Below are 19,978 nucleotides of genomic sequence, written 5' to 3' on the forward strand. Positions count from 1 at the left end.
TCCAAAAAGGTAATAGTCGATGTGGGCCTAGGGTAGGCCCAAAGGCCAGCCCAAAGACCAATTGCCAAGATCCAAGTCCACGGCCGCGTGTCGGGTGACGGGGACGGGATGGGCCGGGACCGGGACCGGGGCCGGGCGCCGGGGGCCGGGGCCGGGCGTCGGGCGTCGGGCGACGGGCCGGGGCCGGGCGCCGGGCGTCGGGCGACGGGGCCGGGGCCGGGCCGGGCGGGCGGCGGCGGCGGCGCGCGCGTGTGGGCTTTGCAACCCGTCACTTGTGCACACAGTTTTATTACATCCTGTGATGTAATAACTTTTATACTGTAATAAATGTTATCCACATTCCGATGTGGGATAAGCATTAAATCTTATTTAATGCTTATCTTTTCCCACAGCTCAATGTTTCAAGTACCCAACTTTAAACAATTATTTCTCACTCACCGGAAATCGGTTTTGAGTAAATAAATATACTACGATCATCTACTCGGAACGTAGATCGATCCTGTCCCATTTAATTATGCTAAATTAAATGTTTTCGGTACTCGAAAAATTATCAAACATTGGTTACTCACAACCAATTTCCAACACAAACAACTAATTCAAGTTATCTAGATTTTAATCTTGATCTATCAAACACTAAACTACATTACTAATCTCACCCAATCCATATTATTTTAACTAGGTTTTATTTATCACTTTTTATCTCAAATAGCTATCAAACTGGCCCTTAAGATGTTAAGGTTGTGTTTGATTAATGAGTTAATGCTAGTTTGGGGTGCTAACCGGACTTATTTCCATGTTTGATAACCAAGCTACACAATATGTGAAGCCCGTACAAAAACATTGGCCCAATTCAAAAATACTGTTCAAATGCGGATCCAGATGCAGGGGGAGCTCCGATTAGCGATGCTAGACTAGACTTCTGCAGTAACTATGCTTATATTTATTTTTCACATAATTGCCTCGATTTTTCCCATTTGAGAAGGTTGAAAGTTTGGGAATTGATCGCGCAACTTCTACATTCGCCGCCTTCATTCAACCACTATCAATTGGGCCACCGCCTCCTGCATTCGCCGCCTTCATCTCCCGCCCCTCGCCCTCACTGCCTCCCTTCCCTCGCCGCCTCCATCCCCCGACATGGTAATCGTCGTCCACCGTCAAATTGGGTTGCCGCCTCCATCACCCGCCCTCGCCCTCATCGCCCCCTTCCCTTGCCAACCTCGCCCAAGTTGATGGTTGACTGCTTCCACAACTTCAACCACTATTGCTACTTCTACATCCGCCAAATTATTTTCTCGTCAGGCCCAAATTCATATAAACATCAAAAAATCTAACAAGTACTATAACAAAGAGACAATCTTTCTTCGTGGTTTATGCTTTCGAGTTTTGACCATAATCAAGTAACTAATGCTTTAATTCCAAATCTGAAAATTTATCCTCGCTCCAAAATCTACAAATTTCTTTTCCCTTTCGTCGACCCCTTCTTTTTTCAATTTTTGCAAATTTCTTTCTTGGCCAAATAGTTGAGTGAGGTTGCTTGGTTTGAGAGGGTTGCTTGGTTGAGAAATTGAGCGAGGCATCGAGAGGGGGAATGAACGAGAGATGGTGCCCTTAGTTAGACACAGCCTCATTGGAGCGGTTCACGGCGATGCACTTATCTGAAGAGTTAGGGAGAGAGAGAGAATAGTTATTCTTCTTCACGGCGGTGGTTTTCTGCCACTTCCGACCAGAGAGAGATAATGATTTCTTAAGGATATTTTCGACATTTCATCCTAATTTCTTGACAATATCATGTGTTATCAAACGGCCTGCTCACTACAATTTCGACCCTCTAACAAGCTGCTACCAAACACTGAGCCCATACAGCATTACCGGCCTAAACCCGGTAACATTTCCTTGGGTTTGTGAAAATATCGTTAACTCAATATACTTTTCAATTTTTCAAGCACACCCTAATTATTTTATCATTATGTTAATATACACACACAAAAAATTTCAAATTTAAGATTATGACTCGGTACCTTCTATGAGGTGGTTAACTCGTACCGTTGGAACATAATTGATTGTATTCAGATGTCTCTTGTAATTTTGAAAAAAAAGAATATAGTGTAACTATTTAGATAATCAGTATTTTTAAACTAAGATCAGACAATTAATCGATCATTCAATTAGATTACTGGTTCAACATATTAAACCATTTTGAGAAAATCGATTGAACTATCAATATTGATTTTGTTTATATGTATGTATAAAATTATTATTGTTATTATTATATTGAAATAGGAGTAGTATTTAAATGAACTACATACATAATATTTTTTAAATATGTGTACATTGTACCAATTCAAAATAAACTAACTTCTATATATATTTCATATTGTTTATATAATAATTCAATTATAACACATGCTAAAATGGGCTAGTATCCTTTTCAGTTTAATATGAAATCAGAATACTCATATCAATTTGCATAAAAAACCCATTAATTTAGCATTTTTTTTTACTTATTAATTTAGCATTTTTTATTAAGTCGATTTAGCGATTCTTTATGATTTTTTAAAAATTTAAATAAGAAAATATTTTTCTAACTATCTACACATATCGTTCCCTTACCAACAAACCCTATTTCTCTCTCTCGTTAAGCCAAAATGCTAAATCATTTGTAATTCTATACTATTCACCATAATAAAAAGTAAACACAATATTTTCTTATTTTAAATTTCTCAAAAACCACATCTCTTTTTTAAGGGTCATTAATTTCTTAAATTTTATATAGATAGGTCCAATATAAACAATCCCATTTGTTCTATGCATTTAACAAAGCGCAATGTATTAACCAATCAAAATCCATTAAAAGAGACCCAACATAAATAAAAAAGCCCAACTAATTAAATAACCAAGCACAATGTATTAACCCATTAAACCTTTTTGTATTTTGTTTCTTCTTCTCTTCTTCTTCTTCTCTCCCTCTCTATCACAGGTTCTCTCTCTCCTTCTTTCCTTCTTGCTCCGCTCGCCGCTTCCCCTCTCTTCCTAAGATCCGGCGTCTCTTCGCCGTCGACCACCACCACCACCACCACCACTCATTTTTATCCAATTTCTTTCTCTCACAACTCCCCACCCCTTGCTCCCTCTCACTTCTCTCGGCCGTCCGGGGAGAAATCGCCATCACCGCTGCTGCCCACCTCCTCCGGTCGTGCGTGGCCCCGCGCCGCCTCGAAGCCTCCATCCCAGTGCTGCAAGCAGCAGTGCGCGACTGCGCCGCGCTGCCGCCCTCGCCTAGCCTTCCCCGTCGCCCCGCCCTACCCCGCCTCCTTCAGCCTCGGCGCCTCCGTCCGCCGACTCCGCAGTAGCAGCAGTTTCCAACGCCTAACTTCCGGTATTTCTGGTAAGCCAGTGGGCTATTTGTGTGTTTTAGAAGTTCGATTTTTGATTTTTTTTTTTTTCCCTCTGTAAATTGGGGCAAACTTGTTACTCTTTCTAGAATAAACTTGCCTTCGGTGAATGATGAATGTTGGCTTTTATACATATAGATAAAGCTACTATAATATGTGGAAACATTGATATTCAGGTAGTTATATGCATAGCACTTTAAATTTAGGTTTCTCTTTAGAACTATTTTAACACGAGAAGGATGGAATGCTCTGCATTGGTAAAATATGTGCTCATCATCTTTGAAATTAAATGTCAGAGTATATTTGAGTTGATTCTATATTCAAAATTTCATAAGCTCAAACACAGCAGATTCTTTTTTTTTTAGTTGTTAATAGGAACAATGGTTGTTAACCAGGAAACAAAAGGTAACTAAAAAGGTGTTATGGCCCTTCACATGTTGGTTATTGAGTCTATCCTATCTGTATTTCCTAGCATGCTCTACATTCATTTCCTTTCCCCCCCTCTTTTAACTAGTGATATCTTCTGTGACACTTCAGGATAAAGATTACAGAGCTCGGTAGCCTCTCCCAGGTGGTGAACTTGTAGTGGGGATTAATATCTGGTAGTATTTTCAACTATCAAACTCCTTCTGGATGTTCCGTTTGATGTGAAATAATTGATTAATTGCTTTGTGGGGGAATATGGTTCTCTAAGACTAAAACTAAAACATTCTTCTGGGTAAGTTTTGAAAGTCATTGAGAATGTTTTGTGATTAATGACAGCAGTCTCCCAAAGTTATGGAATAGTCTGATTTGCATTAAAATAATTTTATAGGTTGTAAGAATCATTATTATGGTAATCAGTATGGTACTGTATCTGCAGCTTTCCAAATGGTATGATGATGTTCATTTGTTGTTCTGTCTTTTAGGTTGTGTTGCATCCCTTGCTTCTATCATGTTCTAAAAGATGGGATATGTTCTGTATCAGATATTGAAAGGGTGTAATATGTTTAGTCAATAAGGTGCCTTAGTTACAGTTAAATTAGGTAAAGTTTATACATTCCGGTAGAGAAGCAATAAATTTGTGACATGTGATAAAGTCTTATGAAGTTCCTAAAGACGGATCTTCTTTAGTTTGAACCTATTTTTCTATGTTCACCATGCGGATTTTTATGGATTGAGCCCTCCCCTAATTGCTGACATAAAACTTCTTATGTCTTTTATGAAGATCAATCTGGGTGGATGCGATGCCTGAAGAACGCAATGGCCTGACTGCAAATGCCAACATGTCAGCTGGCAATAAATATACAATTGACTTGCCTACGTTCAGTAGGCGGTTGCAAGATCTCTACAAGCACTGGCAACAACACAAAGATGAGCTTTGGGGTTCTGCCGATGTCCTTGTTGTGGCCACACCGCCTCCTTCGGAGGATTTGCGATACCTAAAATCTTCTGCTCTTAACATCTGGTTACTTGGATATGAGTTTCCAGATACAATAATGGTTTTCGGGGAGAAGAATATCCATTTTATTTGCAGTGGTAAGAAAGCATCATTGCTTGAGGTTGTGAAAGCATCTGCCAAAGAGACTGTAAAGGCGGAAGTTGTAGTATGGGTTAAAGCAAAAAATGAGAATGGAAGCACTCAAATTGATAAGGTGCTACGGGCTATCCGTTCTCAGCCAAAGTCAGATGATCATGATACACCTGTAGTTGGAAACATAGCTCGGGAAGACCCAGAGGGGAAACTCTTGGAGTTATGGTCAGATAAGTTGAAGGCTTCAGGTCTAACCCTGAATGATATATCAAATGGATTATCTGACCTTTTTGCTGCCAAGGACAAAAATGAGATTACATGTATAAAGAAAGCCGCTTACTTGACTGCTTATGTAATGAAGAACTTTGTTCTTCCAGAGGTTTTAAAGGTGATTGATGAGGAGAAGAAAGTTACACACTCCGAACTGATGGAGCAGACAGAGAAGGCTATAAGTGACCCTCTAAAGATTGGTGTCAAACTAAAAGCTGAAAATGTAGATATTTGTTACCCTCCTATCTTTCAGAGTGGTGGGAACTTTGATCTCCGTCCTAGCGCAACAAGCACTGATGATTCGCTATACTATGATTCTCCCAGTGTTATAATTTGTGCAGTTGGGTGCCGCTACAACAGTTATTGTTCAAATGTTGCCAGAACATATCTTATTGATACTGATACAGTGCAAACGAAGGCTTATGAAGTTCTTCTTAGGGCTCACGAGGCTGCTATTCACGCTCTGAAGCCTGGGAACAAGGTTAGTGCTGTATATGACGCTGCTTTGACTGTAGTGAATAGAGATGCTCCTGAACTGGTACCTCACCTAACAAAATCTGCTGGAACGGGCATTGGTCTTGAGTTTCGTGAATCTGGATTGACTCTTAATGGGAAGAATGAAAGACTGTTGAAAGAAGGCATGGCTTTCAATGTTTCCCTTGGTTTCAAGGATCTGCAATCGAAATCGAGCAATCCAAAGAGCCAGAATTTCTCACTATTGCTCGCAGATACAGTTATTGTGACTGATGGTGTCTGTTACGTTGCAACGTTGGTCAGCCCTAAAGTTCTTAAAGATGTTGCCTATTGCTTCAATGAAGACGGAGAGGAAGAAGAGCCACGAAGAGTCAACATGGAACCTAATGCCAGGGCTGCTTTGTATTCCAAAGCAACGCTTCGTTCAGACAATGGGGAGATCTCCAAGGAAGAACTTAGGAAGCAGCACCAGGCAGAACTTGCTCGCCAGAAAATTGAGGAAACTGCTCGCCGCCTCGTCGGTGTGGGATCAGCTAATGGAGACGGAAGAGCTACTGTAAAATCAGCAAGTGATCTAGTTGCCTACAAAAGTATTAATGAACTACCACCACCTAGGGAAATGATGATTCAAGTTGACCAGAAGCATGAAGCTATTCTAATTCCCATCTATGGATGTATGGTACCTTTTCATGTTGCTACAGTTAAAACTGTGTCGAGCCAGCAGGACACTAATCGAAATTGCTATGTTCGTATTATCTTTAATGTACCCGGCACACCCTTCACTCCTCATGATGCCAATTCTTTAAAGAATCAAGGGGTGATTTACTTGAAGGAGGTCTCGTTCAGATCCAAAGATCCAAGGCACATAAGTGAAGTGGTGCAGCAGATTAAAACACTCAGGCGTGGTGTCATGGCTAGAGAATCTGAAAGGGCTGAGAGAGCTACTCTAGTCACCCAGGAGAAACTTGAACTTGCAGGGAATAAGTTCAAGCCGATAAGGTTGCATGATTTATGGATACGTCCAAATTTTGGTGGCCGTGCAAGGAAGTTGTGTGGCACATTAGAAGCACACTCAAACGGGTTCCGCTATTCTACTTCAAGGAAAGATGAGCGTGTTGATATCATGTACGGCAACATAAAACATGCTTTCTTCCAACCGGCAGAGAAAGAGATGATTACCCTTCTTCACTTTCACTTGCACAACCACATTATGGTTGGAAACAAGAAAACCAAGGATGTGCAATTCTATGTCGAGGTGATGGAGATGGTTCAGAACATCAGCAGTGGGAAGAGATCTGCTTATGATCCAGATGAGATTGAGGAGGAACAAAGGGAGAGAGATAGGAAAAACAAAATTAATATGGAATTCCAACAGTATGTGAACAGGGTGAATGATCTGTGGGGGCAGCCCCAATTACGGCTGGACTTGGAGTTTGATCAACCTCTCAGAGAACTTGGTTTCCATGGGGTACCATATAAGGCCTCGGCTTTTATAGTTCCAACTTCTAGCTGTTTGGTTGAGCTAATAGAAACACCTTTTCTGGTGATCTCATTGAGTGAGATTGAGATTGTCAATTTGGAACGAGTGGGTCTAGCGCAAAAGAATTTTGATATGGCAATTGTCTTCAAGGACTTCAAGCGTGATGTAATGCGGATTGATTCCATCCCGTCTTCCTCGCTTGATGGCATTAAGGAATGGTTGGACACTACTGACACCAAGTACTATGAGAGTAGGCTGAATCTCAACTGGCGCCCTATTCTAAAGACTATTATGGATGACCCGCAGCAATTCATAGAAGAGGGTGGCTGGGAATTTTTGAACTTGGAAGGTACTGACTCCGATTCTGATAACTCAGCGGAGTCTGATAAAGGTTATGAGCCATCTGATGCAGAGCCCGAGTCAGAATCAGAAGATGATGCTTCAGAGAGTGAATCATTGGTAGAATCTGACGATGACGAGGAAGAATCAGAAGTCGAATCTGAGGAAGACAAGGGCAAGACATGGGAGGAGTTGGAACGGGAAGCTAGCAATGCAGATCGGGAGAAGGGCAATGAGTCGGACAGCGAGGACGAACGTAGGAGAAGAAAGACGAAGACTTTTGGTAAGGCAAGGGCGGGACCTAGTAGTGCTGCCTCAAAACGCTCCAAGTTTAGGTAGATGTTGTGGTAGTCTAGCTTAGTTTCGATAGTTATAACTTCTAGTAAACTTAGCTTTGGCTTTTTCCATCCTTTGTCAACTGACTCAACTTAGTGGGAAGATAATATTGTAGCTTTTTTGGTGGATTAAGCTTTATCTCAGAGTTTATCTTTTGGTTTGTGCTTCTGCTGATGTATATGATTTAACTCTAAATTAATCATGTTTGGGATGTAGCTAACAAGTTATTTCATTTAACTTAGATTGTTGTGGTCGTATGAAAACGTGAGGTATGTGTTGTTCACCAAATTCTGATATTCTATATTGTTTTGTTTAAATCAAATTGTTCCTCTCTATTTTGGTCCATACGTATATATCATCTTCATTCATTTCTAAATTCTAGGACGCCAAATTATCTGCTATTCTATATTATTCTCTACTACTATCTACATTTTCTTTATTAAATCTAGTTCATCTGATAAAAGGGATTAGAACATCTGTTACAAATACTGTAAAAATATATACAAAGGGACACACTATAAAATTTACTAATACTTATTTTTTTTAATTCTTATCTTTATTAAATTTATACAATGTACATTATCACATTATAATTAGTAATAGTAACGATATATCATACAAAATACAATTACATGAATTTTATAATGACATTGAAAGCCCGAACATGAATATACTAAAGTTTTTGTGTTTATTAGAGTGAATAAATTGCACAACATTGAATTAGAATCTAGTGGTCTTCAAAAAGTAATCTCTTGACTGGTCTATCTATATTCAGTTTGGAATACTAACATTTTCCAGTTAAATTATGCAAACACCTATTCACTATTTCAACTCAACTTTTCCTCCATACTAAGAGATGATCCTCTCAGTGATCACCAATATACAGAATCAAACTTTTTTAATTCAATTTTGACATGTTTCTTTATACGAGTAGACAGCAAAAACACTGAATAGGAATATCATAGAAAATAATTGTTAGAATCTAGCGGCAACTTCAATCAAGAAAGAAAGATTGAGCCATTTTTCTTTGAAACAAACGATGCACACATCAGTTCCAGTTTTCTTCTTACATTCTAGGCCATTTAGATGATAAATAAATAAATCACATGGCACAAAACATTACCTTTTTATCTAAACCTGGCCTTCTTAGGGAGGCTGCCTCCTCCTCCTGGTCGTCTTGGCGGTGGCCGAGATTTCCCGAAAGCCTTCATTTTCCTCCTTTTCCTGTCATCCTCACTATCTGATTCATTTCCTTTCTCTTTATCTGCGTTACTAGCTTCCCTTTCCAACTCGTCCCAGGTTTTCCCTTCATCTTCCTCGGACACTTCTTCGGAATCATCTTCATCGCCATCCTCGGACTCCACTAGTGACTCGCTGTCGTCATCCTCCTCCTCTGAGGCAGCAGACTCAGATTGTACATCTGAAGGGACATATCCTTGATCTGACTCCTGTGAGTTGTCAGAATCCGAATCACTAGCCTCCAAGTTCAAAAATTCCCATCCACCATCCTCGATGAATTGTTCAGGGTTGTCGGTGATTGTTTTTAATATCTGCCTCCAGTTAAGATTTAGCCTACTCTCATAGTACTTGAGATCTGTTGTATCCAGCCACTCCTTAATGCCATCTAGTGACGATGTGGGGATTGAATCAATCCGCATTACATCTCGCTTGAAGTCCTTGAATATAATGGTCATGTCAAAGTTTTTCTGACCAAGACCAACTCTCTCCAGGTTAACTATTTCAATCTCGCCAAGGGTGATTACCACAAAGGGCATTTCAATGAGCTCAACAAGGCAACTTGATGTTGGAACTATGAATGCAGATGATTTATGTGGCACCCCATGGAAGCCAAGCTCTCTCAGTGGCTGATCAAACTCTAAATCAAATGACTTGAATTGAGGTTGTCCCCAAAGATCATTCACTCTGTTGACAAAGTTCTGAAAATCCAAGTTAATTTTGTTCTTTCTATCCTTCTCTCTCTGCTCCTCCTCAATCTCATCAGGATCATATGCAGATCTCTTTCCACCTCCAATCGTCTGCACAACATCCATGACTTCAACATAAAACTGAACATCTTTTGTTTTCTTGTTTCCCACCATTATGTGGTTGTGCAGATGGAAATGCACGAGAGTTATCATTTCCTTCTCTGCCGGCTGGAAGAATGCATGTTTAATATTGCCAAACATGATATCCACCCGTTGATCATGTCTAGATGTTGCATAACGAAATCCATTTGTATGTGCTTCCAAGGAACCACTAAGCTTTCTTCCACCACCACCAAAAACTGGACGGATCCACAAGTCCGATAACCTAATTGGCTTAAATTTTGCTCCAGTAACCTGGAGTTTTTCTTGTGTGACTAAAGTAGCTCTTTCAGCCTTTTCTGATTCACGTGAGGCAACCTGCCTGCGGAGAGTCTTGATTGATTGAACAACTTCACTAATATGCCTCGGGTCCTTGGAGTGAAATGAAACTTCTTTGACATAGATAGAATCATGAAACTTCTGTAAGTTGGGGTCGTTTTGAGCAAAAGGAGCACCAGGTACATTAAAGATTACCCGAATGTAGCATGTACGACTGGTGTCCTGTTGACTGGACACACTCTTCACTGTAGCAATATGGAAAGGCACCATTTTTCCATAGATGGGTAACAGGATGGCCTCATGTTTCTGGTCCACCTGAATCATAAAGTCTCTTGGAGGAGGTAGATCGTTGACGTTCTTATATGCAATCAACTCACCAGAGGGTTTCAGGGGACCATGATTTTTCCCTTCAGAACCGCCACCAGCAAGTCTCCTTGCAGTTTCTTCATTCTTCCGTTGAGCCAGTGTTGCCTGATGCTGCCTCCTTAACTCCTCCTTCGATACCTCATGGTTAACCGATCTTAGTGTTGCCTTGGATGAGAGTGTCTCAGAAACTTTAGGCCTGGATTTGGCTTTTAGTGGCTCTTCTTCCTCGTCATTAAATGAATATGTCACATCCTTGGCAGCTTTCGTACATGGGGAAGTCACCACTTCAGGGGCAGTTCCACCAATGATAACTGTGTCCGCGAGCAATAAAGAAAACTTCTGTGTTTTCGGATTGTTGGTCTCTATTTCCAAATTCTGAAACCCCAAAGACACATTGAAGATCATTCCAGTTTTCAATATCCTGTCATTTTTTCCATTTAAACTGAGGCTTGACTCACGAAACTCGAGGCCTATTCCAGTTCCTGCAGATTTTGTCAAGTGAGGAGCAAATTCAGGTCCCTCATTTTTTACTACAGAAACAGCTGCTAAATAGGCATCTACAGCCTTATTTCCCGGCTTCAAAGCAGCTATTGCTGCATCGTGGGCCTTCAGGAGGACCTCATATGCCTTGATCTGCAACGAGTTGGCATCAATCATGAAAGTCCTAGCCACATTTGAGCAATAGTTACTGTAACGAGACCCCATTGCACATATGATCACACCTGTATTATCATAGAATAGATTGTCATCGTTGCTTTGTGCACTTGGTTTCAGATCAAATTGTCCTCCACTTTGAAAAATTGGTGGGTAGCAGATATCAACATTGTCCGCTTTCAACTTCACCTTTATCCTTGCAGGTTCAGTTATGACCTTTTCAGTATCATCCGTTAAGGAAGAATGAGTAACTTCCTTCTCCTCATCAATGATCTTCTCCAATTTTGGGACCACAAAATATTTCAAGACAGAGGAAGTCAGGTAAGCAGCCTTCTTCACATTAGTAATCTCAACAGAATCTTTCACAGCAAACAGGTCTGAGAACCCATTAGTTACATCAGTGAGTTGAAAATTAGCATTCTTCAACTTCTCATCCCACACCTCCAAAAGACTCCCTTCAGGAGTTTCTCTAGCAATGGTCCCAAAAATGGGGTTGTCATAGCCATCCACCCGTGATTCCACACGAACAGCTTCCAGTATATCATCCATTAATGCAGAACCGTCATCATTTCTACCCTTCACGTGCATTATGACTTCCACACCCACAGCATCTCTAGCAGGTTTTTTCACAACTTGTAGTAATGATACTTTCTTTTGGCTACACAACAAATGGATCTCTTTCTTCATGAACACCATGATTGTGTCTGGGAACTCATAACCGACCAACCACATGTTCAACGCAGACGACTTTAGGTAACGGAGGTCGTCTGATCGTGGAGGAGTAGCTATGGAGAACGCCTCGGAACCACCCCACATATCATTCTTAAACTGATTCCAGTGGGAGTACAGCGCCTTTATCCGTTTGCTGAAGTTTTCAAGATTGATTGTGAAAGGACTGGTTGTACTTGCTCCAGCCTTGGCATTATTGACATTGCGATTATCAGCCATGTAAAATGCAGAAATGCTCCCCCTCTCCTCCGTGTTAGCATAGACAATCTGAAACGCTGGCCAGCAAACTAAGCAGTCAGAAACAAGAAACTATTTATCAGCACCCTCCACTCATTTCCTCCCAAAATCGGAGGGTTTGCCATGAACTGAGTATTTCTAAATAGGGGAAATATCATAGAAAAACTGACCAAAAATTGAGGATTGCAACACTAGCATAATTTGAGGAACCTCAATTTACAGAATGAAAATTTCAACAAAGGAAAAGAGAAAGAGCTGTAACCACATCTATTCAAATGCAAACATCATAATTCTATTTAGCATCAGTCTCTTCTACCAAACAAAAACGTATGAACTGCGTCAAGTTCACAACCTAGATCAGTACCCGGGAAAAAACGAAGCTAAGAAAACACAAATACACAATCAGGAAAACAAATAAATACCCAGAAATTACTAATCATCTAACACAAGAAGTTTCCCCCGATCATCAGCATTTCCGATCCATAAAAAAATTAAACAACATTAGAAATCAAAATTGAAGCAAAAGTACTTTGACTTCCATTAAACATCTAGAGTCAAAATAAAAAGCGGAACGAAAAGTGGAAGAGAGAATCGAAGCTCACATTATTGAGAAGGCGACGAAACAAAATGAGAAGACGTAATTGAGAGGTTGATTATGGTAACGACCTAATAGCTGACGCGATTGAGTTGATTGATTTCTGATTTTCTGATAAAGGAAGGGGAGATTCAGATATTTCTGGGGTCTGCTTGCTTCTCGTCTCCTCATTATTTATAGCTTTCCATAATTACTTCGATTGCCCTTGCTGTTGCACTGAATTACGATGGTGCATCAGTTTAGGATTTTGTTGTAAACTTGGAAACCCCATGCTCGATGTTTGGAGGTGTTTAATTAAACTTATTTTCAACGACTTATAAAATATTTAAATAATTTATAAAATGTAAACTATTAAATTAATTAAATAATTGAATTTATAAGTTAAAATGAGAAAGAAAAAAAATCATAGATAGAAAGAAAAAAGTATAAAGAGATGAATTTTTTATTAGAAGTAATAAATAATTATTTTTGTAAAATTATTATTCTTTATAAGATTTTTTTTTGATAAATTAACAATATTAAATAAAAAAATTTAAAGACCACGCCACATGAGACTCGAACCCAAACGATTATAAGTTATTGAAGCTTATTTTTATAAATTACTGGCTACTTAAGAGCTTATTTTGGACAATAAGATATTTAAGGAGTATGTAAACTCAGTCAAACACCATATAACGTCCAATGCACGAGAACGTTTTTATGTTTATTTTTTATATACAAAATTACTAACACAAAAACTTGAGTGCACCCGAATGTACTGTACAACTGGATTGACCTGCATCTAGAATAGTGTTATTTATACGATTCGAGTCAAAATAAGAATTCGGGTCAGATTGTGGGTCAGGGTCTAAGTGAGGGTGCAAACCGATTTTACGGTACACCCAATTGTACCCAAGACCACCTCAACTACTAATTGGATTATCACATGGAAAAATTAATTATATTAATTGTTATTATGGAGTAATTTATTAATTTAATTATCGCAATCTAAAAACAAAGCTTGAATTACATTTTGGGCATATATGTGAGTTTCAATAGTAATGTTTTCAAGCAGTATTTAAACTCAAGATTTTTTTTTTCATATATTCCCATTCAATCAAAGTTGTATACTTTTTCAATCACCAATTTCATAAAAAACAAAATATTACAAGATCACTTGATTATTAATAAATAAAAACTACTAAATTTAACATTTACTTAATAAGATAAAATTATAATTTACACATTAATTTGAAGCAAATGAAATAGATTGTCTTTCAAAACTCTAATCTGTTATTCTCACAAATGTTTAAATAAATAGATAAATAAACTAGATCTTGCGTATATTAATATAAATAATTTTGGGCTCTTAGTTCGGTTTAACAAAGGTTAGCTCAATAGCACAAGCCTCAAAGTGTAAAAGCACACATCAAATTAAATTAACCAGGGATTTTTTTTTATTAAAAAATATTACTCCATATATACTTACTAACAAATAGGAAAGCCCTAAATCATTTAAAAAAAAAAAGGAAAGCCCTAAATTATCTCTGAAAAAAAGCCCTTAGTTAAATATAAGGCCGCCCATTCCTTCTTCGGTATTTCTATTTTATCGCCTTCCTATTTCTTCAATCCAAAAGAATTTGGGCCTAAATGTAATTAATTCAAAGATTGAAAAAGCGTTTGGTTTTCTAGTTTTACTGTTCAAAACCTGATCAAAATCCCAAAATGCGTTTGGTTTTTGCAGTATTGTTGAAGCCAATTGGGATTTTGAGTTTTGCAGTAGGGTTGGAGATGCCCTAACTTCAAAAATCTTCTACTTGTCCTCTATCTGGTTCGATCCACTACACGGAAGACGAGAATTTGAAGGAACAGTTCAAGTTTGTGCGATATTGTTGCTCAGCGCGGTTCGTTCGATCCGCAAAAGATTTCTAGCAGTAACTTGTATTGCAAAATCATTCGAGGTCGGGATTTTTGTGAAGGATGGCCAAGGATGAATCACTGACAGTGAAGGATGCAGTTCATAAGCTTCAACTCTTCCTTCTCGATGGAATCAAAGACGACAACCAGCTATTAGCTGCTGGTTCAGTGATATCCCGAGATGATTACAACGATGTAGTCACCGAGCGCACGATAGCTGAAATGTGCGGTTACCCGCTCTGCGCCAACCCATTGCCATCCGAGCGGCCGCACAAGGGGCGTTACCGCATCTCACTCAAGGAGCATAAAGTCTACGACCTTCAAGAGACATACATGTATTGCTCGAGTAATTGTTTGATCAACAGTCGAGCGTTTGCTGCAAATTTGCAGGAAGAGAGGTCCTCGGCACTGAACCCTGCAAAATTGAACCGAATTCTTAAGCTATTTGAAAGCTTGAGTTCGGAAACTGCGGTGGATATGGGCAAGAACGGAGACTTAGGGTTTTCCGAGTTGAAGATTCAGGAGAAAACAGATAGGGAAGCAGGGAATCGATCTCTGGAGGAGTGGATTGGTCCGTCAAATGCGATTGATGGCTATGTGCCACGGAGTGACAAAAACCTGGACTCCCATCAATCGCACAACGACAGAAAAGGTGGGAAGCAGGGAAAAGGTTGTAAGTTTTGCTCGTTTTAGAATGATTTGTTAGTGTTGGTCATTGTCATTGTCATTTTGGTTCATGTAATCTCCTAGAATGTATGTTGCAGGGCCTAAACATCGGCTTTCTGATCCAAATGCGCAAGACATTATGTCCTTTGAAATGAACTTCACAAGTACTATTATTACTCAAGATGAGTATAGCGTTTCCAAAGCTGCTCCGACAATGAGGGCTAACGAATCAAGAGGGAAATTGAGAACTAAAACTGTAAATTGTGACAAAAAGGAAATTCAACCCCAAAAGTCTGATAAATGTATGAATGCAAATGGAGCAGATGACAAGGGTAATGTATCAGAGGATAATTCTAGTGCTGGCCGAAGTCATGATACCGGGGCTAGTATTCTGAGGTCCTCTTTAAAGACTTCAGATTCAAAGAAATCGATGCGCTATGTTACCTGGGCTGACGAGAAGACTGATTTTGATGGGCAAAATCTTGAAGAGTGTCAAGAATCAAAAGGTGAAAAAGCAGCTCCAGTAACACCTCAGTCAGTGGTTGAGGAAGTCGGTGAGGAGGAGGAGTACAGATTTTCATCTGCTGAAGCCTGTGCGGAGGCTCTAAGCCAGGCTGCAGAAGCTGTTGCATCAGGAAAATCGGATGCATCTGATGCTGGTATGTATGACGTCAGGGTTGAATTTGTTTTGCTGGCATGATACTTTAGACTGTTTTCCATTTAGTTCTCATTGTGTTTTAACATACAGTATCTGAAGCGGGTGTAATAATATTACCACCTCCTCATGGAGTGGATACTGCTAAATCTGAAGAGAATGCTGATATTATCGACACAGACCCAGTGCAGTTAAAGTGGCCTCCTAAACCTGGAGTTTTAAGCTCTGATTTGTTTGATTCTGAGGATTCTTGGTATGATAGTCCTCCGGAGGGGTTCAACTTGCAAGTAAGTTGGCCATCTGCAAATGGCTCCATCATTTTTTACAAGTATAATTTTTGTTTCTGTAATTTCTGACAGGCTTTTTTTATATATTTTACTCTTTGTTCAGTTGTCACCTTTTTCAACAATGTTTATGGCACTCTTTTCCTGGTTATCATCGTCCTCTCTAGCATATATATATGGAAAGGAAGAGAGTTTCCATGAGGAATACATGTCAGTCAATGGGAGAGAGTATCCTCACAAGATTGTTCTGTCAGATGGGCGCTCCTCCGAGATTAAGCATACTCTTGCTGGCTGCCTTGCTCGGGCCTTGCCCACTCTTGTGACTGAACTCAGGCTTCCTGTACCAGTTTCAACACTTGAGCAAGGACTGGTATTCTTCAAATGTAGCATAGGGTTTGATTTATTTTCGGAATTCTGGAGAGTTTGTTTTTGTGGAATGTGGCTGGTAGTGGAACTTGAAATGTCAGAAAATAAAAGGATGTGCTTGGATATTTTTTTGGGAAAATAGTAATTATTTCAGGGAACTATTTGATTGTTAATGTTTTATTTGGTTAATTGGGGTATAATGGTGGGGTGTGTAGCCAATTCATTATTTTATGAAGTACTATTTCTGAAAGTGGTTGTACTCAAAATATTTGCAATTCATGGAGATCAGTGATTCTTCTTTATATAATCCAACTAAGAAACTCGGTATGATCAGGGAGCATTTTGACTAAACTATTTTCTTTTTTCCTTTGTAACCCATCTTTCACATTGTCTTTTTTGGCTGAAATTGTTTGATTCATCCTTATATTTATTTGTTTGCTGCAGGGGCGCTTACTAGATACAATGTCTTTTATCGATCCAATTCCTGCATTTAGGATGAAACAGTGGCATGTTATTGTCTTCTTGTTTCTAGAGGCTCTTTCTATCAGTAGAATTCCGTCTCTGACGCAATACATGTTGGGTAGAAGAATTCTACTTCCCAAGGTGAGGCACTTAAACTGTAAGCCTTTTATGTTATGTGCTTGCATAGAAGACTACTAACAAGTTGGATACATGAAATCACGTGTAAATGTGAGTTGCTTCACTGGCCATACCTGGAGCTGCATCCTTATATGAGTTGCTTCTTTGAATGACAAGACTTGTTTTATTAGTTTCTTACAGATTTGAAAGTGCAGCTTTAGTATGCTCTGTTATGTAGTGTCTAATAACTTAGGATACCTTGAACTCGCTTACATGGGTTGCTTCATTGAATGATAATACTTGTTTTATTAGTTAGTTGCTTGATTTGGTGGGAATATATGATCTGAAATTGAAGTTTTAGTATGTTCACGAGTGTGTAGAAGGTCGCATCTCTATGGATACTAATAAGTCATCCAGTGTCTTGTGTATTAACTATTTAATTATGGCCTTTTGCCATTGCACAATTTTCACCTGCTCAATATCCAGAAAGAATGAGCCCGAGAGAGTGACACTCGAATCAAAATGTATCAGAATTTTTAAGTTGGCATTCTAATAGCTCTATGAGTATTCATTAAAGCTTATGCTTATAAACAGTTGCTCCAATCTTCAAATTGCCAGTATGGTTTTATTTCTGTTTTGCCTTCTCCCAGGAAAAGGCCTTGCGTGCTTTGCATTTAGAATACTGCACTTTTCTTCATCACCACAAGCTGATCTCCTTGTTCTGCCATAGGTCTACATACTTTGTTCTTAAAAGCATGTTGTCTTTTGTTCTATCATCAATATGTCCTCTGTTAGTATTTGCTCTCGATTAATTCACCATTATCATTATTTCTCTCTCTGGCCTTTCCTTTTTTCTTGTGTGTCATTCTTCTCCATATCTTGAAATTGGCTTTGATTCTGAATGATTAGGTCCTCGAGGGTGCACAGATTAGTTCCGAAGAATTTGAGATAATGAAGGATCTGGTCATTCCACTCGGCCGAGCACCTCAGTTCTCAACTCAGAGTGGAGGCTAAATCAAGCAATCAAAGAGCGTCGTCGCGCAGCATATGTTCGGAGCTCTTGTGAAGCAACACGAGTCGTAGACGGGCTGCGACTTCTTCCATCTTCTATGAGCTTTGCCTGCCATTTAGCAAATGCTTTTCAAGTTTGGTAAAAAAGTTCTGAAATATCGATGAGTTTATGAGTATATGATAAACCTGAGTTTCAGCTACCAGCGATTGTTGAAATGCCTATACCTATATAATAGGTAGTTTGTGCAAGTCAAATACATGGTATATACCTGATTTATTTTTAAATTTCTTTTTTCGATCCTCTGTTTCATCTTGGATCCGTGAAAGCTTTTCTGAGTTCTTAAGATATTGCGTTGTTGCCAATTGGCAATTAGTGGACTTTTTTTTTTAATTATTATTATTTGTATTTGTATGTATAAATAAATGCGAATGGAATTTTTAATATTTAGCCGAATTGAATTTTCTGTACAAGGATAAAGATTGGCTATGCTATCATTTTCATGAATGCTCGTATTCAGACATGACAGGCAAGCCCAGTCCTACTTCCCTAATAAACCAACAACAAGATTGTACTGAATTTCCTTTTTACCCTTGTTAGTTTGTTTTTATCAATTTTATCAAATTATTGTATTTGAATTTCAAATCTTGAATCAACATAATATAATTACGACCAACTATTACAATAATCGTGTACGTTTAAGATCCAGTTTTGTGGCTCAAATCTCACTGAAAGAAAGTTGGATAATTTAGTGGAACCATGTCAGTACTTTGTATGATATATTCGAATAAAAATTAAATTTTGAGGGTACTTAATTACTTATACAGGACCACTTTTATTTTAAGATGGTTCATGACTACTTTCGGTATGTAGCAACTCTGAATTCTGGAAAGGGAAAATTCCAGATATTGTGAGAGAATTTACCATCATTTAACGACTTTATGCATTTTATTTACTGCTTCAATTCTTCCAAAATTTGGCAAGCCACGTAAGAGAATCGTAGCTGTAACTGGTAGAGAATATTTGTTTTTACCACAATGAATTCGACGGTAAACAACACTGCCCACAATCATTCGTCCAAAAAATTTAAAAATAAATAAAGAAAGAAAAGCAAATAATGGTAATAATGCTGCTTTTATCTTATTCTCATTGTCTCCAGAATAATACTTAGGTAGCTATTAATACACCTAACTTGATTGCACTGGTATTTAATTTTTCATGCCCTCTGAATTTAGAAGCAAAATTAAACAACAAGATTTAGGTAATATAGGTTGGACAGTAAAGTTGATAAATCTGCTAAGATAATAATTAATTTGGTATCCAAAAGAAAATCAATTATGCGATTCGTGTTACATTTTTTGATGAAGCAATATAAATATAGTTAATTTCAGTTTTAAATGATATAAGCATAATTTTCTATGTGAGACGGCTTCGTAGACCATAATCCGCAAACAATATTCAAGTACTGCAATAGCTTTGAATCCAAAACGGAATATTTTTCTAAGGAACAATTTTTGTAAGAGAATATAAAATTTAATATTGTGCAAACAATATTGCTCTTGTAGTCAAAAGTATTAATTGAATTTTCATCACATATTTTGGTCTTTAGACAATATATACTTTGTGGTTCCAATATTGTTCTATTTTCTGAAGCTCAATCTCTAATTATATTTTTATCATTCTTCAGAAATTTATTCAAAAGTTAATGAAAAGGAATTATATTCAATAAGCTACAAGTATATGGGGGAACAAATTTTTTTAAAAAGTGAATGAGT

At 38.5% G+C, this 19,978-nt stretch overlaps 4 protein-coding genes across 9 annotated transcripts in view; 2 read left to right on the forward strand and 2 right to left on the reverse strand.

The window, feature by feature from the left end:
• Positions 1–19,978, reverse strand: part of LOC131008955 (uncharacterized) — a 984,029-nt gene that overhangs the window by 281,715 nt on the left and 682,336 nt on the right. The window lies entirely within an intron of this gene.
• LOC131008908 (FACT complex subunit SPT16-like) lies at positions 2,856–8,041 on the forward strand. Of its 3 annotated transcripts, none has more exons than XM_057936018.1 (3): positions 2,857–3,376; positions 3,930–3,994; positions 4,600–8,041. In XM_057936018.1, exon 3 carries the CDS (start codon positions 4,619–4,621, stop codon positions 7,805–7,807), a length of 3,189 nt encoding a protein of 1,062 aa, XP_057792001.1. In that variant the 5' UTR covers positions 2,857–3,376; positions 3,930–3,994; positions 4,600–4,618; the 3' UTR covers positions 7,808–8,041. The 3 variants fall into 3 exon arrangements, with proteins under 3 accessions (XP_057792002.1, XP_057792001.1, XP_057792000.1); XM_057936017.1 differs by having other exon boundaries at positions 2,858–3,385; XM_057936019.1 differs by lacking the exon at positions 3,930–3,994 and having other exon boundaries at positions 2,856–3,385.
• On the reverse strand, positions 8,798–12,911 carry LOC131008907 (FACT complex subunit SPT16-like). 2 transcript variants are annotated; one of them, XM_057936015.1, is made up of 2 exons: positions 12,756–12,911; positions 8,798–12,191 (listed from the first exon to the last, which is right to left on the reverse strand). In XM_057936015.1, the coding sequence occupies exon 2, from the start codon at positions 12,133–12,135 to the stop codon at positions 8,932–8,934; it is 3,204 nt and encodes a 1,067-aa protein (XP_057791998.1). In that variant the 5' UTR covers positions 12,136–12,191; positions 12,756–12,911; the 3' UTR covers positions 8,798–8,931. The 2 variants fall into 2 exon arrangements, with proteins under 2 accessions (XP_057791998.1, XP_057791999.1); XM_057936016.1 differs by having other exon boundaries at positions 8,798–12,183; positions 12,756–12,896.
• Positions 14,315–18,659, forward strand: LOC131008930 (putative RNA polymerase II subunit B1 CTD phosphatase RPAP2 homolog). Of its 2 annotated transcripts, none has more exons than XM_057936050.1 (6): positions 14,315–15,314; positions 15,409–15,969; positions 16,059–16,252; positions 16,356–16,619; positions 17,060–17,218; positions 18,104–18,659. In XM_057936050.1, the coding sequence occupies exons 1-6, from the start codon at positions 14,708–14,710 to the stop codon at positions 18,206–18,208; spliced, it is 1,890 nt and encodes a 629-aa protein (XP_057792033.1). In that variant the 5' UTR covers positions 14,315–14,707; the 3' UTR covers positions 18,209–18,659. The 2 variants fall into 2 exon arrangements, with proteins under 2 accessions (XP_057792033.1, XP_057792034.1); XM_057936051.1 differs by having other exon boundaries at positions 14,340–15,296.

This window comes from Salvia miltiorrhiza, chromosome 2 (genome assembly GCF_028751815.1).
Source record: "Salvia miltiorrhiza cultivar Shanhuang (shh) chromosome 2, IMPLAD_Smil_shh, whole genome shotgun sequence".
NCBI lineage: Eukaryota > Viridiplantae > Streptophyta > Magnoliopsida > Lamiales > Lamiaceae > Salvia > Salvia miltiorrhiza.

Excerpts from the sequence above, each read along its gene's own strand:
- LOC131008930 (XM_057936050.1), top strand. The coding sequence starts at position 14,708 with ATGGCCAAGGATGAATCACTGACAGTGAAGGATGCAGTTCATAAGCTT. Across the intron at positions 15,315-15,408 it reads AGGTGGGAAGCAGGGAAAAG|GGCCTAAACATCGGCTTTCT; the intron begins GTTGTAAGTTTT and ends TGTATGTTGCAG. Across the intron at positions 16,620-17,059 it reads CAACACTTGAGCAAGGACTG|GGGCGCTTACTAGATACAAT; the intron begins GTATTCTTCAAA and ends TGTTTGCTGCAG.
- LOC131008908 (XM_057936019.1), top strand. The coding sequence starts at position 4,619 with ATGCCTGAAGAACGCAATGGCCTGACTGCAAATGCCAACATGTCAGCT.
- LOC131008907 (XM_057936015.1), bottom strand. The coding sequence starts at position 12,135 with ATGGCTGATAATCGCAATGTCAATAATGCCAAGGCTGGAGCAAGTACA.